At 43.0% G+C, this 14081-nt stretch overlaps 1 protein-coding gene across 1 annotated transcript in view; it reads left to right on the top strand.

Moving 5' to 3' along the window:
- LOC115153164 (PDZ domain-containing protein 8-like) overlaps positions 1-5656 on the top strand; it is a 66749-nt gene extending 61093 nt beyond the window's left edge. The window contains exons 4-5 of the mRNA XM_029698286.1: positions 1809-1971; positions 2145-5656. Of these exons, the coding sequence (XP_029554146.1) occupies positions 1809-1971; positions 2145-4393 (2412 nt within the window). The 3' untranslated portion in view covers positions 4394-5656. The remainder of the gene's footprint in view (positions 1-1808; positions 1972-2144) is intronic.
- Positions 5657-14081: the final 8425 nt, after the last annotated feature.

The raw sequence follows: 14081 nt of genomic DNA, 5'->3' as shown, positions 1-14081 counted from the left end.
TTGGAGTTTGCCTAAAGGACTCTGACAATGAGAAACAAGATTCTCTGGTCTGATGAAACCAAGATTGAACTCTTTGGCCTGAATGCCAAGGAAACCTGGCACCATCACTACGGTGAAGCATGGTGGTGGCAGCATTCTGCTATGGGGATGTTTTTCAGCAGCAGAGACTTGGAGACTAGTCAGGATCGAGGGAAAGATGAACGGAGCAAAGTACAGAGAGATCCTTGATGAAAACCTGCTCCAGAGTGCTAATGGCCTCCGACTGGAGCAAAGATTCGCCTTCCAACAGGACAACAACCCCAAGCACACAGCCAAGATGCAGAAGTGGCTTCGGGACAAGTCCCAATGTCCTTGAGTGGCCCAGCCAGAGCCCGGACTTGAACCCGATCGAACATCTCTGGAAAGACCTGAAAATAGCTGTGCAGCGACGCTCCCCATCCAACCTGACAGAGCCTGAGAGGATCTGCAGAGAAGAATGGGAGAAATTCACCAAATACAGGTGTGCCAAGCTTGTAGCGTCATACCCAAGAAGACTCGAGGCTATAATCACTGCCAAGGTGCTTCAACAAAGTACTGATTTAAAGGGTCTGAATACTTATGTAAATTTGATATTTAAGTTTATTTTGAATACATTTGCAAAAATGTTTAAACCTGTTTTTGTTATGTCATTATGGGGTATTGTGTGTACTGTAGATTGAGGGATTTATTTTTTCATTTTAGAATAATTGTGGAAAAAATCAAGGGGTCTGAATACTTTTTGAATGCACTGTGTGTGAATCGTTAAAGCTAGTTAAACAGGTAAAAATGACCTTAAACTAATGTTATGCAAGGTAAAGTAGATGTCAATTCTTCATGGGTAGCTAGCTAACAATTATTTGTGGCTAGCCAGGTAGCCCTATTGTCTTACTATGGACTTACCCATTCACTGAACCTTCCTTCTTCTAGCTAGGACAATGACAACAGAGACGAAGCAAGATGTACACAAAGCAAACATTTTACATCATAACTATCAGCTATGAATCGTAATAATGTAGCTAACCAGATAGTATAACAGGCAAAAATGACCTAAAACCAATGTTATCCAAGTTAGATAGCCACGGAGAATTGATATCTGGCTAGCTAACATTAGTAGCTAGCCAGTTAGCGCTATTGACTTACTATAGGCTTGAGACCTACGCACATTACAGTGGGTATTGTAGGCAGGTAACCCTGCCAAAATGAATACAGAATGTATTTATTAACGTATCAAAATAAAATATTGTAGTCAGGCAACATATGAGATGTTTATAGTCGACTGCTATAAATAGAGGACTTCACAAGAAGTCAAGTGTTTACTTACTGTCTAGAAATGAACTTCTTCATTTGTTGAATACTAATATTGTTGAATATTTGTATGCTGTAAGGGTGTTAACTGCTCTCTGATACTTTGGCTTACTGTATTTTCTTCAATGTTCTGATATCCATAGCAAGCTTAAAGCTAGAATCCTTAGTTGCAACCTCCAATTTTGGACTTACACATTATTCTATATACCCATTAATTATTGAAGAATATAACTTATAAATGCCTTATGAGCTTACTTACAAACACTGTATAGCCTCAAAACATGGTTAAAAGTATAATTTTTATATCATGGATGGTCAGTCCATGCATCCATATCTATACATTTGAGAGTGGTTACATTTCTTAGCTTTTTCGCAAAACGGGTGGGGAGAACACTTTGTTATTGTTTCACTTCAGGATTCTAGCTTTAAAGTGATGCTAAGTTGAAAGTGCTAAGTGTGTTTGTTTCTCTCTGTGTGTGTTTCAGGCAGAGGTGATCAAAGGGCCCTTTGGCAGTGTGGGTATGACATTCAGGCACATCTCTGACTGTGAGGGTGACGCGGTCCATGTCAGCATCGAGACAGTCACTCCCAACTCTCCTGCTGCCCTGGCAGACCTGCAGAGGGGCGATCGACTCATCGCCATCGGCGGTAAGACACTAAGGCCATGCAGCATAAGTAAACCTGAATGTGGCATGATCTGGCAACCCTGAGGATGTTTGAAGTGACTTAAGAACAGCAGCATACAGTAATACTGGATGTATGTTGTTTAGTTGTACTGTTTATCTCAATATGAGTCTAACATGTTCTTTATCTCTGGGCAGGTGTCAAAGTGACATCCTCTGTCCAAGTGCCCAAACTGCTGAAGCAGGCAGGGGACAGGGTGCTGGTCCTGTACGAGAGGCCTGTGCGTCACCAGAGCACCACCATTGGCCTGGGAGCCCTCCAGGAGGGGCTGGGCCAGCTGGACGAGCCCGGGTTCATCCTCCCGCCGGGGGGCTATGAGCAGGACCCGGCCCCCATCACCGCCCTCGCCGACATATCCGACAGCAAAGACATGGACTCTGAGTTTGAAGAGTTGATTGCAGACCCCAAGTCTAGCCTGCTTAGCAGCAGCTCCGAGGCCAAGGAAGATTTCCTGTCAGTAAACCAAAGCCCCAAAAGGACTGTGGCTAATCTGGCCTCCAAACCCCTTGGCAGCATATCGCCCATCCTCAACCGCAAACTGAACTTGGCAGGGCTTCAGTCACCGGTCAGACCTCCACCCACACCAAAGCACTCGCCACACAAGAGTGGCGAGCCAGGAGAGGGGCCACAGCGCCCCACTGTCCCCCCTCCACCCCCACCCACTCGCCCGCTGGTGCCCCCTAGACCCCACATTAAATTAACGTCAGCCTCTTCTGAAACACAAAGTCTACTGGAGGGAAGCGAAGCTACCACCGCGGCTGAGAAAACTCCAGAAAAGAGTCCTACACACTCCACTGGAAGCAATGGTGACAAAGGCAGTGCTGTGACGACACCTGTGAAACAGCCCGAACCAAAGCCGGCGGTCAAACCACCCGAGCCCTGCGAAGAGCCACCAGGGGCCCCCTCTGCTCCCAGCAAGCAGGACCTGGCCAAAGACAAGGTGTCTGAGAGCTCCATCATCACCCGAGACATCATGGAGGACCACTCGATGTGGGAGTCCTCAGAGATCATGTTCCGCAACCGAACGGCCCATTGGGGCAATGGTTCTGTGGTGTTAGCGGTGGAGAGCAACCATAAGTACCTTAACACGGCCCTGTGGTGCAAAGACCCCTTCAAGCTGGGCAGCCTGCTGTGTCTGGGCTACGTCAGCTTGACACTGGAGCATGTGGCCCTGGAGTGTCTGTCCTCGTCTGATTACCAGAGCACTTTCAGACTGGAAGCCCCAGAGCCCAGGGCCAGCGTCAGCCGCACCGCCCTGCGCAGCCTCAGCACCCACAAGGGCTTCAACGAGAAGCTCTGCTACGGAGACGTCACACTCAACTTCAGCTACCTGGCTGATGGAGAGTCAGAGACGTGTGGTGGGCTGGTGGAGGGTGAAAGGAAGGCCAGCATGCCGGATGAGGAGCAGAGAGAGAGGGAGCAGCTTTCCTTTGTTCCCCGTGACGACCTAGCCTACAGTGCCATACAGCTGGTGGAGGTGCGCCACAACTTTCAGGACACCCAGTTCCAGAACCCCACCTGGTGCGAGTACTGCAAGAAGAAGGTGTGGACCAAGGCTGCCTCCCAGTGCATGATCTGTTCCTATGTCTGCCACAAGAAGTGCCAAGAGAAGTGCCTGGCCGAGCACCCTTTCTGCGTGGCCGCCACCGACCGACGCAGTGCCGACCCGGAGGCCAAATCCACCATCAACCGCGCCACTACGGGCCTCAGCCGCCACATCATTAACACCGGCTCCCGTCTGCTCAATCTGCGCCAGGTGCCCAAGAGCCGGCTGGCAGAGCAAGCGGCTGATGTGCCAGATGTGGTGCACATCCCCGACATCTCTGACAACGAGAGCAGCGATACAGAAACCTATGCCGGGGCCAGCCCCTCCAAGCATGCAGCCGGCGGCAGCACCAAGCTGGTACGGCGGGAGGGAGGACTTGACGACAGTGTATTTATCGCAGTGAAGGAGATCGGCCGCGACCTTTACAGGGGCCTGCCCACTGACGAGCGCTCTCAGAAGCTGGAGCTGATGCTAGACAAGCTGCAGCAGGAGATCGACCAGGAGCTGGAGCACAACAACGCCCTGATGCTGGAGGAGAGGGAGACAGGGGACGCCCGGAGGAAGGCCCTGATCACGGCCGCCCTGGCCAAGTCTGGGGAGAGGCTCCAGGCTCTCACCCTGCTCGTTATTCACTACCGGGCAGGGATCGAGGACCTGGAGTCTGTGGATAGCACCGGCACCTCCCCCTCAGAGCCACATGGCTTCAAGGCCAAGGGGGTGGCATTGGAGGAGGCCTTACTGGGGACAGAGGTTTATGACAGTGACATATGCAGCCCAGTGGAGGCCCAGCTGCTGGATGATATCACAGAAGAGCAGATCTGTGTGGAGGCGCTCCACTAGAGAGGACAAGGACGAGGGATGGGCTTCAGACTCACAGCAAAATTATTTGAACCTTTTTCTGTGGGGGTGGTAGGGTAAAGGTTACCTTCTGAAGATTAGCTGAGGCGGTCTGGTGAGGGTGAAATTGTTGATTTGTAAAACAATTGGTCACGCAATTCATACTTGGTTTGGGGAGACCACTCTTGTTGTCCCAAAGAACAGCAGTTTAGTTTTCCTAAAATTATACTTTTAAAGGGAAGCTGGAAGGTGACATTTGCATTGAGGATCAGTGTTTCATGGCAATCTGTAAGTGCTTGGGTTCACAAACATTTTAAAACATACATATATAAAAATTGCCTTCTATAATTTAGCTTTTGTTGACATTACAGGGCACCTTAACTTTTTTTCTATCACTTGAATATATATGTGAGTTTAAATGTTTGTTACAGTTCAGTATTTTATCACTAAAAGTTACAGCAAACGCTTTTCCGTTTTGCAGAAGATTGCAATCAAAATGTGGTTGCCATTGCAGGAGCTACGCAAATAGCAAATGGCTCTGTTTTATCCAAATTGTCTTTGGGGAAGGGAATAAATATTAGTTTGATTTGTTTTACTGTGAGTAACAAGCATATTTTGTTAGACTGGACACCTTGTTGTGCGTCTACAGGAAGACAACAGTGTGGAAATACAGAACACAAATGAAATCCTCCACCATATGGAAACTTATGTTTCAGATTATGTACTTTTCATGCCACTCATATCTTCACTTTGTGAGCACTTTTCATTTTAATGCATAATCTTATTTTAGAAATCACCTATGACTTTCCTCTTCTTTTGGACTTTTTGGAGTTTTTGCAAACTACAAGCTCATGTGATAATTGAATGAAATGGGCAATAATGTTGTAGGGGAAGATGATGGTCTGTCCCCTGTCATCCTTGGTTCAGTTTATTTATAGGCCAAACATGTATGACCCATTTGTTTAACCAGCATATTAACTGTACATGTTATTTCTCTCTCTGTTATGTTTTCTTAGCTTTTTGGGTGGAGGGATAGAGTTGTGTAATATCTTTCTCAGCTGTATAATTTAAAAATGTTAAGTTATTTGATTAAGCACCTGCTTTTGTTTTCTCGCCCCTCTTCCAAATCGTTTTTTTTGTATGGATATAATATCCCTGAACTAAAACATAACTATGGTGGTGGTGGTGGTTTTATCCAATCATGTTACTTCAGACGAAATGCTTGCTTTTGAAATTCTTCTTGATAAATACAAAGTATTTATGTAATCGTGGCAGAAAGGTTTTATTTATATGGTTCATCTCAGTATGAATGTTGTTACAGGAGCACATGGATCTCTGTTTTATTGTATGTACAGTACCAGTCAAAAGTTTGGACACACCTACTCATTCCAGGATTTTGCTTTATTTTTACAATTGTCTATATTGTAGAATAATAGTGAAGACATCAAAACTATGAAATAACACACATGGAATCATGTAGTAACCAAAAAAGTGTTAAACAAATCTAAATCTATTTTATATTTGAGTTTCTTCAAAGTAGCCACCCTTTGCCTTGATGACAGCTTTGCACACTCTTGGCATTCTCTCAACCAACTTCATGAAGTAGTCACCTGGAATGCATTTCAATTAACAGGTGTGCCTTGTTAAAAGTTAATTTGTGGAATTTCTTTCCTTAATGCATTTGAGCCAATCAGTCGTGTTGCGACAAGGTAGGGGTGGTATTCAGAAGATATTATTTTACCAAATAGGGCTAAGTCCATATTATGGCAAGAACAGCTCAAATAAGCAAAGAGAAACTACAGTCCGTCATTACTTTAAGACATGGTCAGTCAATCTGGAAAATTTCAAGACCTTTGAAAGTTTCTTCAAGTGCATTCACAAAAACCATCTAGCGCTATGATGAAACTGGCTCTCATGAGGACTGCCACAGGAAAGGAAGACCCAGAGTTACCTCTGCTGCAGAGGATAGATAAGTTCATTAGAGTTACCAGCCTCAGAAATTGCAGCCCAAATAAATGCTTCACAGAGTTCAAGTAACAGACACATCTCAACATCAGCTGTTCAGAGGAGACTGTGTGAATCAGGCCTTCATGGTTGAATTGCTGCAAAGAAACCACTACTAAAGGACACCAATAATAAGGAAACTTGCTTGGGCCAAGAAACACGAGCAATGGACGTTAGACCGGTGGAAATCTGTCCTTTGGTCTGATGAGTCCAAATTTGAGATTTTTGGTTCCAACCGCCATGTCTTTGTGAGATGCAGGGTAGGTGAACAGATGATCTCCGCATGTGTGGTTCCCACTGTGAAGTATGGAGGAGGAGGTGTGATGGTGCTTTGCTGGTGACACTGTCAGTAATTTATTTAGAATTCAAGGCACACTTAACCAGCATGGCTACCACATGCTGCAGCGATATCCCATCTGGTTCGCGCTTAGTGGGACTATCATTTGTTTTTCAACAGGACAATGACCCAACACACCTCTAGGCTGTGTGCTGCCTATTTTACCAAGAAGGAGAGTGATTGAGTGCTTCATCAGATGACCTGGCCTCAATAATCCCCCAACCTCAACCCAATTTAGATGATTTGGGATGAGTTCAACTGCAGAGTGAAGGAAAAGCAGCTAACAAGTGCTCAGGATATGTGGGAACTCCTTCAAGACTATTGGAAAAGCATTCCAGGTGAAGCTGGTTGAGAATTTCAAGAGTGCAAAGGGTGACTACTTTGAACAATCTCAAATATAAAATATATTTGTATTTGTTTAACACTTTTTTGGTTACTACATGATTCCATGTGTTATTTCATAGTTTTGATGTCTTCACTATTATTCTAGAATTTAGAAAATGGTAAAAATAAATAACAAGCATGGAATGAGTAGGTGTGTCCAAATGTTTGACTGGTACTGCATCTTTTATTTACTTGGTTTGGTGACTGGTGTGGGGTCTGATTTGATAAATGCTCTGTGCAGTTAGGATGTTATAAATGCTCTGTGCAGTTAGGATGTTATAAATGCTTTGAGCAGTTAGGATGTTATAAATGCTCTGTGCAGTTAGGATGTTATAAATGCTCTGAGCAGTTAGGATGTTATAAATGCTCTGAGCAGTTAGGATGTTATAAATGCTCTGAGCAGTTAGGATGTTATAAATACTCTGTGCAGTTAGGATGTTATAAATGCTCTGTGCAGTTAGGATGTTATAAATGCTCTGTGCAGTTAGGATGTTATAAATGCTCTGTGCAGTTAGGATGTTATAAATGCTCTGTGCAGTTAGGATGTTATAAATGCTCTGTGCAGTTAGGATGTTATAAATGCTCTGTGCAGTTAGGATGTTATAAATGCTCTGAGCAGTTAGGATGTTAAATGCTCTGTGCAGTTAGGATGTTATAAATGCTCTGTGCAGTTAGGCTGTGATTGTGTGAAGTTCTTGGCCTTTGAAAGTTGTTCTCAATTACTGACAAATGTATGTGCATTTATATTTATATGTATATACAATCCAGCACAAACCCTCTGCAGAAATGCAACCACTGTTGTACCCCAATACAGTGATGTCGTCATTACCGGCCACAAGCAAACCTATTACAACTGTAGGCACAGTGGGAAAACACACATTTTAGGGTAAAGATCATAAATGGAGAGCATTATTCTCTTCTCAAGGGGCCCAAAGCCTCTGTATAGGATCAGTATGACTTGTATTCTATTCTCACCAAGCTAATTTAAATCGCAGTGTACTTCTGTGGCTGTGCTGCTATTGCTTCAGCACAGGACCAGAGCTGGTTAAAAGCAGGCCTTTTGGGATCGGAGTCAGACAGGAGGACAATATACAAGAGGTGAAGGGGAAAGGAAGCAAAGCAAAAAATGTCTGCGCAATAGACGTGATGCTCTTCTAGATACTGTCTTGGCTGTTACTTGTTGATCTCTCTTCAATTGTTGTATATTCATATTTTTGTAGGAAATGAAGACGAATGTGATAATCAGGAAGGGATTCTTCAGTTTGCAATCTCTCCTTTTCAGTTTGTTGTTGTTTCTCTCCAACGCAAACCGTATCTGTCATAGTTTAATGGTCAGTTAGGTAACTTGGGGGACCCTGGGCTGGAATTGAGCTCATGAGGAGAGTAAACGACAACTATTTTTGGTCTGTGTCTTGCTACTTCCATTACTACTGCTGCAGCTGTTGTAAATCTGTGCTCTCTAATCCCATTCATACGCTGTTTATCTCTCTCCCCATGATTCACATCGTGTTATGGCGTTCTGCAGTTGAGATCAGTTTTGTAAGAGGGATGTTGAACACAGTTCTAGAGATGGATCATGTGATGAGGCGCTATTGTACATAGCCTCAATAAACAAGCTCATTTGAAGCCCCTTGACTTCCTGTGTGTTCCTACTCTAAATACTCTTGAATTCATAGTCTTACAGTACCTTCAGAATATGGCATTTTCTCCTGTTAAATATTTTCTTAGTGTAACATTACATTGGTCTAATGGTTTTTCTCTCACACTGTCCTGTAGACACAGGGAAAGATAAGGCAGCCATCGGTCTTATGGTAACTGTAAAGTTCCTTGGTGGAATGGGAACTGAGCATCTGGTAAGTAATTGGAGCCCAGTGGGGAGACTGACATGATAATTACAGTGTGTCGTCTCAAACATGGGAAACTGGTGACACCCCCCCCCCCCCCCCATCATCATAGCCTGGTTCCCCACCATCCTTGTCTCCCACTACTGCTTCAAAGACATCAAGAATAGGAGGCATTTATCCTCAGTCAAAAACAATCATACCATCAAACATGTAGCGAACTTAGGTTGATTGGATTTTTTTTTAAGCAGTAGATTCAATGTTCACATTCAATCCAAACAATTTTTCAGAGCAACATTTATTTTGGGGTTTTCCATCCCCACTGAGTATCAACATATTACACAAGCAGCACACTTTACAGGTCAACAACCAGTCCAGAATATAAAAGGTCAACATTTTTTTTGTGTACCAGTTAGTAAGTAGTTGATATACACACAAACCAATTACATACATGTCAGAAGGCACACACACCAACATGGGCACACACACACATATGTTTGTGCATGTGTGCAATATATTTCTAATATAAACAAATGACAAATATATTCATCTCTACACCCTAGGTAAATATGAACAAAAAAGGCTGGGGGAAAAAAGTTGCTGTTTATCAGCTTAATCTTACACTCAAAATATCATATGAATCTAACCTTTAAGTTAAAATTATTTTAAAAAAACAACATGCATATCACAATTATTGTCACCCATGCATTTAGTTCTTTGAGCACCCTCCCTTTGCCAAGATAAGAGCTCTGAGTTGTCTCAATGTTTGATGGGGTGGGAGAACACAGGAAGCGATTTGAGACCATTCCTCCAGATCCTCGCTTGTGGACTCTCCTCTTCAGCTCACCCCACAGGTTTTCAATGGGGTTTAGGTCAGGGGACTGGGATAGCCATTGCAAAAGCTTGATTCTATGGTCAGTGAACCATTTTCGTGTGGATTTGGAGGTATACTTTGGATTGTTGTCCTGTTGGAAGATCCAACGACGACCAAGTTTTAGCCTCCTGGCAGAGGCAGACAGGTTTTTGCCTAAAATCTCCTGGTACTTGATGGAGTGAGCCCATGTATCCTCACCAGTGGTGTAAAGTACTTAAATCGAAAGTTTAAAGTATTTTTACTTAAGTCATTTTTTGGGGTATCTGTACTTTAATACATTCCTAAAGAATGTATTATTTTAAAAAAAAAATGCCTATTTTCTCATTATCCAATTGGTAGTTACAGTCTTGTCTCATCGCTGCAACTCCCGTACAGACTCGGGAGAGGTGAATGTCGAGAGCCGTGCATCCTCCGAAACACAACCCAACCAAGCTGCACTGCTTCTTGACACAATGCCCACTTAACCCGGAAGCCAGCCGCACCAATGTGTCGGAGGAAACACCAAACACCTGGCGACCGTGTCAGCATGCACTGCGCCCAGCCAGCCACAGGAGTTGCTAGTGTGCGATGGGACAAGGACATCCCTGCCGGCCAAACCCTCCCCTAACCCAGATGACGCTGAGCCAATTGTGCGCCGCCCCATGGGTCTCCTGGTCACACCCGGCTGCGACAGAGCCTGGACTCAAACCCAGTTGGTGACTCCAAGATGTTACCCTTCTGCATTTCTCATCCAACTGTTATCCTTGGAAAAAAAATGTGCCACTTGAACCATCCTTCTCATTACACTTGCATCCTCTTCGAGGCAGGTTCATTAAAGCACCAGTTGTTTAAAATGTATTAATTATTTCCCTAATAGTGGAGATTGGTATTTTCAGGCATGTAGCTATCTTTTTATAGCCATTGCCTGATTTGTGAAGGTCAACAACCTTTTGTCCATGTTGATGGATGACTAAGGGATTTTAGCCTGCGTGTCACCTCATATTTATACCCCTTTAAATGGATGACCTGTTAAGAGTTCCCAAAGACTCAGATCAGAATATACATACATTTGATTTTGTTCATAAGAATTTTTAGGGGTGGCAATAATTCTGACATGCATGTTTTAGATATCAAGATTTTTTACAATTTTAACTCAAAGCTTACATTAATATGATATTTGGAGTGTAAGATCAAGTTGATAAACAACAATTACATTTTTCACAGCCTTTTTTGTTCACCTGGGGTGCCAATAATTCAGGAGGGCACTGTATAATCCATTATGTAACCTACATGACCCAACAATTTATTGCAAAATAACAAGTCTCTCAGAATGGTAGCCATCTTGAGATGAGTATTTCAATTTAAAATGTTAATATACATTTAAGAGCAAATAATGAAACTAATAGTGAAGGTATCAGGAAACTCTGTCAACTCCATCACAGACTATTTCGCTTGTATCGTTTATTTACAATGAAACCCATTGGTGTCCATTCAACCAAACCCAGAGTTTTGCAAATAACAGTTCATATACCTAAAAATGCAGTCTTATTTGACATTTTTAACATGTGCCATTGTGTTTTTCCGTGGCCAGGGCATAAAAGTATTTTCACAGATTTCCAGATGTCAGGTTTGCTCGAACAACCAAAGAATGGTTTGTAATAAATGCACTTTGCCAAACAGCACAGAGATATGACAGTTATTAGCAGTGCTTTGTATGCCTGGCTGTTTCTGTTAGATCACAGTGGTCTTGACAAAGAGCAGTGGATGAGTCAATATTTTCATTTTCCGCTTCAGGACAAATAGGAGAGGAGAGGCGGTGGGGGAACGGGAGGGACACTTCATGGCTCTGTGTTGTGGATTAATACTGGTGACTGACTGCACACAAAAGTCTCTAATGACATGTGCAGGCCAGGGCCCAGTCAGCCAATCAAATCCTCAGACTGAAGTTGCTGCTGTATGCATGTGCATGCACATTGCTTCTGGTCAATATAGGAAACTCTTATTTAATCTTAGAAACAATGCATATTGATCTGTATGTATACTTTTTGATGACCTACTGGAAGTGTTCACAAATAATGTTAACGCTCTTCACAGGTTAGTTTAAGATTCAAACTGGTCACGATTGAGACCCAAAATTCAACCTCAGTGTTTGAAAATACATTGAGGTTCTATTTTAATTTATTTAACTAGGCAAGTCAGTTAAGAACAAACTCTTATTTACAATGACGTCCTCCACCGGCCAAACCTGGGCCAAATTGTGCACCGCTCTATGGGACTCCCAATCACGGTCGGTTGTGATACAGCCTGGATTCGAACCAGGGTGTCTGTAGTGACACCTCTAACACAGATGCAGTGCCTTAAACCACTGCGCCACTTGGGAGTAGTGTTAGGGATTAACACTACTGGGATGTTCAGTGCAATGCACACACAATAATAAGTGATACAACTTTGAGTGTTTTGTTGCTAACATTAGACAAAATTACAAAACATATCAAGCTCATCACCTCAATTCTCTCTGTGCTAAACCAACATCAACATACTAGAACTGTCCTTGGAGTTAAATGGTGTAACTAGACTCTGATAAAGTGCTTTACCATCTCCTTAAGGTGCTGTTTATTCAGAGACGTTAAAGTAAACCTGTATCCATACATTTACTTTTCAACACAATATATATTTGTATGGCTTGTAATGTCAATAGGGAAAGTTAATTATCTTCTACCTAAACATTGAGTCTTCAGATATGAGTCTTCGTTTTCCACACATTCAAATGGCTTACCAAAAGGTATGTACACTTAAAAAAAAGCTAAACATGTTTCCTATGAGCTGTGGTATCATTTACAGTGACAGTCATTTGATTTATTGACTTGTTTTTTATTTTGATGTGGGCAGTGAAACTGAGGATGGCATTGGAGTGATGGTGTTGTTTTATGTGGTATACCATGCAAATAGTCACAAGCACAGTCATAAGCAGTCAACCCAGGACAGTATTGGCTATAACAGCTTCTGGGGTATTGTCCTTTCAGTTCAGGTATTTCCTCAATTTAAAAATCAATCTCTATGTATAAAAAAAAATGTTTGTGGAATCATTGAAAAAGGCCCATTAAGGTAAAATGTGGTTTGCCTTGTTAAAGCAGTAAGAAAATTCTCATTCCAAATGTATTGAGTAACTTGTACCTCTGTAATAGGCTACGTTATACTATATATCTAAATAATTGACCAATTATACTCAACTAATAGAATGACCAACACTAAGCAGTGTTCTCAAAGTGCATTGTTCGAGATGTTGAATCTGACCCTAGGTCAGTTTCTACACAGATAGAAGTAACTGTAAGTACATTTGTTTTGTTCGTACTGTTAAGGGCCAATAGGTGAATTATTAGGACAGGTTTGTACTCCTTGCTGACCTACAGTACAGAATTTGGTGACCTACAGTCGTGGCCAAAAGTTGAGAAGGACACAAATATTCATTTCCACAAAGTTTGCTGCTTCAGTGTCTTTAGATATTTTTGTCAGATGTTACTATGGAATACTGAAGTATAATTACAAGCATTTCATTAGTGTCAAAGGCTTTTATTGACAATTACATGAAGTTGATGCAAAGAGTCAATATTTGCAGTGTTGACCCTTCTTTTTCAAGACCTCTGCAATCCACCCTGGCACCTCTGGGCCACATCCTGACTGATGGCAGCCCATTCTTGCATAATCAATGCTTAGAGTTCGCCAGAATTTGTGGGTTTTTGTTTGTCCACCCGCCTCTTGAGGATTGACCACAAGTTCTCAATGGGATTAAGGTCTGGGGAGTTTCCTGGCCATGGACCCCAAATATCGATGTTTTGTTCCCCGAGCCACTTAGTTATCACTTTTGCCTTATGGCAAGGTGCTCCATCATGCTGGAAAAGGCATTGTTCGTCACCAAACTTTTCCTGGATGGTTGGGAGAAGTTGCTCTCGGAGGATGTGTTGGTACCATTCTTTATCCATAGCTGTGTTCTTAGGCAAAATTGTGAGTGAGCCCACTCCCTTGGCTGAGAAGCAACCGCACACATGGATGGTCTCAGGATGCTTTACTGTTGGCATGACACAGGACTGATGGTAGCGCTCACCTTGTCTTCTCCAGACAAGCTTTTTTCCGGATGCCCCAAACAATAGGAAAGGGGAGTCAGAGAAAATTACTTTACTCCAGTCCTCAGCAGTCCAATCCCTGTACCTTTTGCAGAATATCAGTCTGTCCCTGATGTTTTTCCTGGAGAGAATTGGCTTCTTTGCTGCCCTT

This window comes from Salmo trutta, chromosome 18, assembly GCF_901001165.1.
Source record: "Salmo trutta chromosome 18, fSalTru1.1, whole genome shotgun sequence".
Taxonomy (NCBI): Eukaryota; Metazoa; Chordata; class Actinopteri; order Salmoniformes; family Salmonidae; genus Salmo; species Salmo trutta.
Note: the sequence above shows the minus strand (reverse complement) of the source record. Positions and strands in the feature narration are given on the sequence as shown.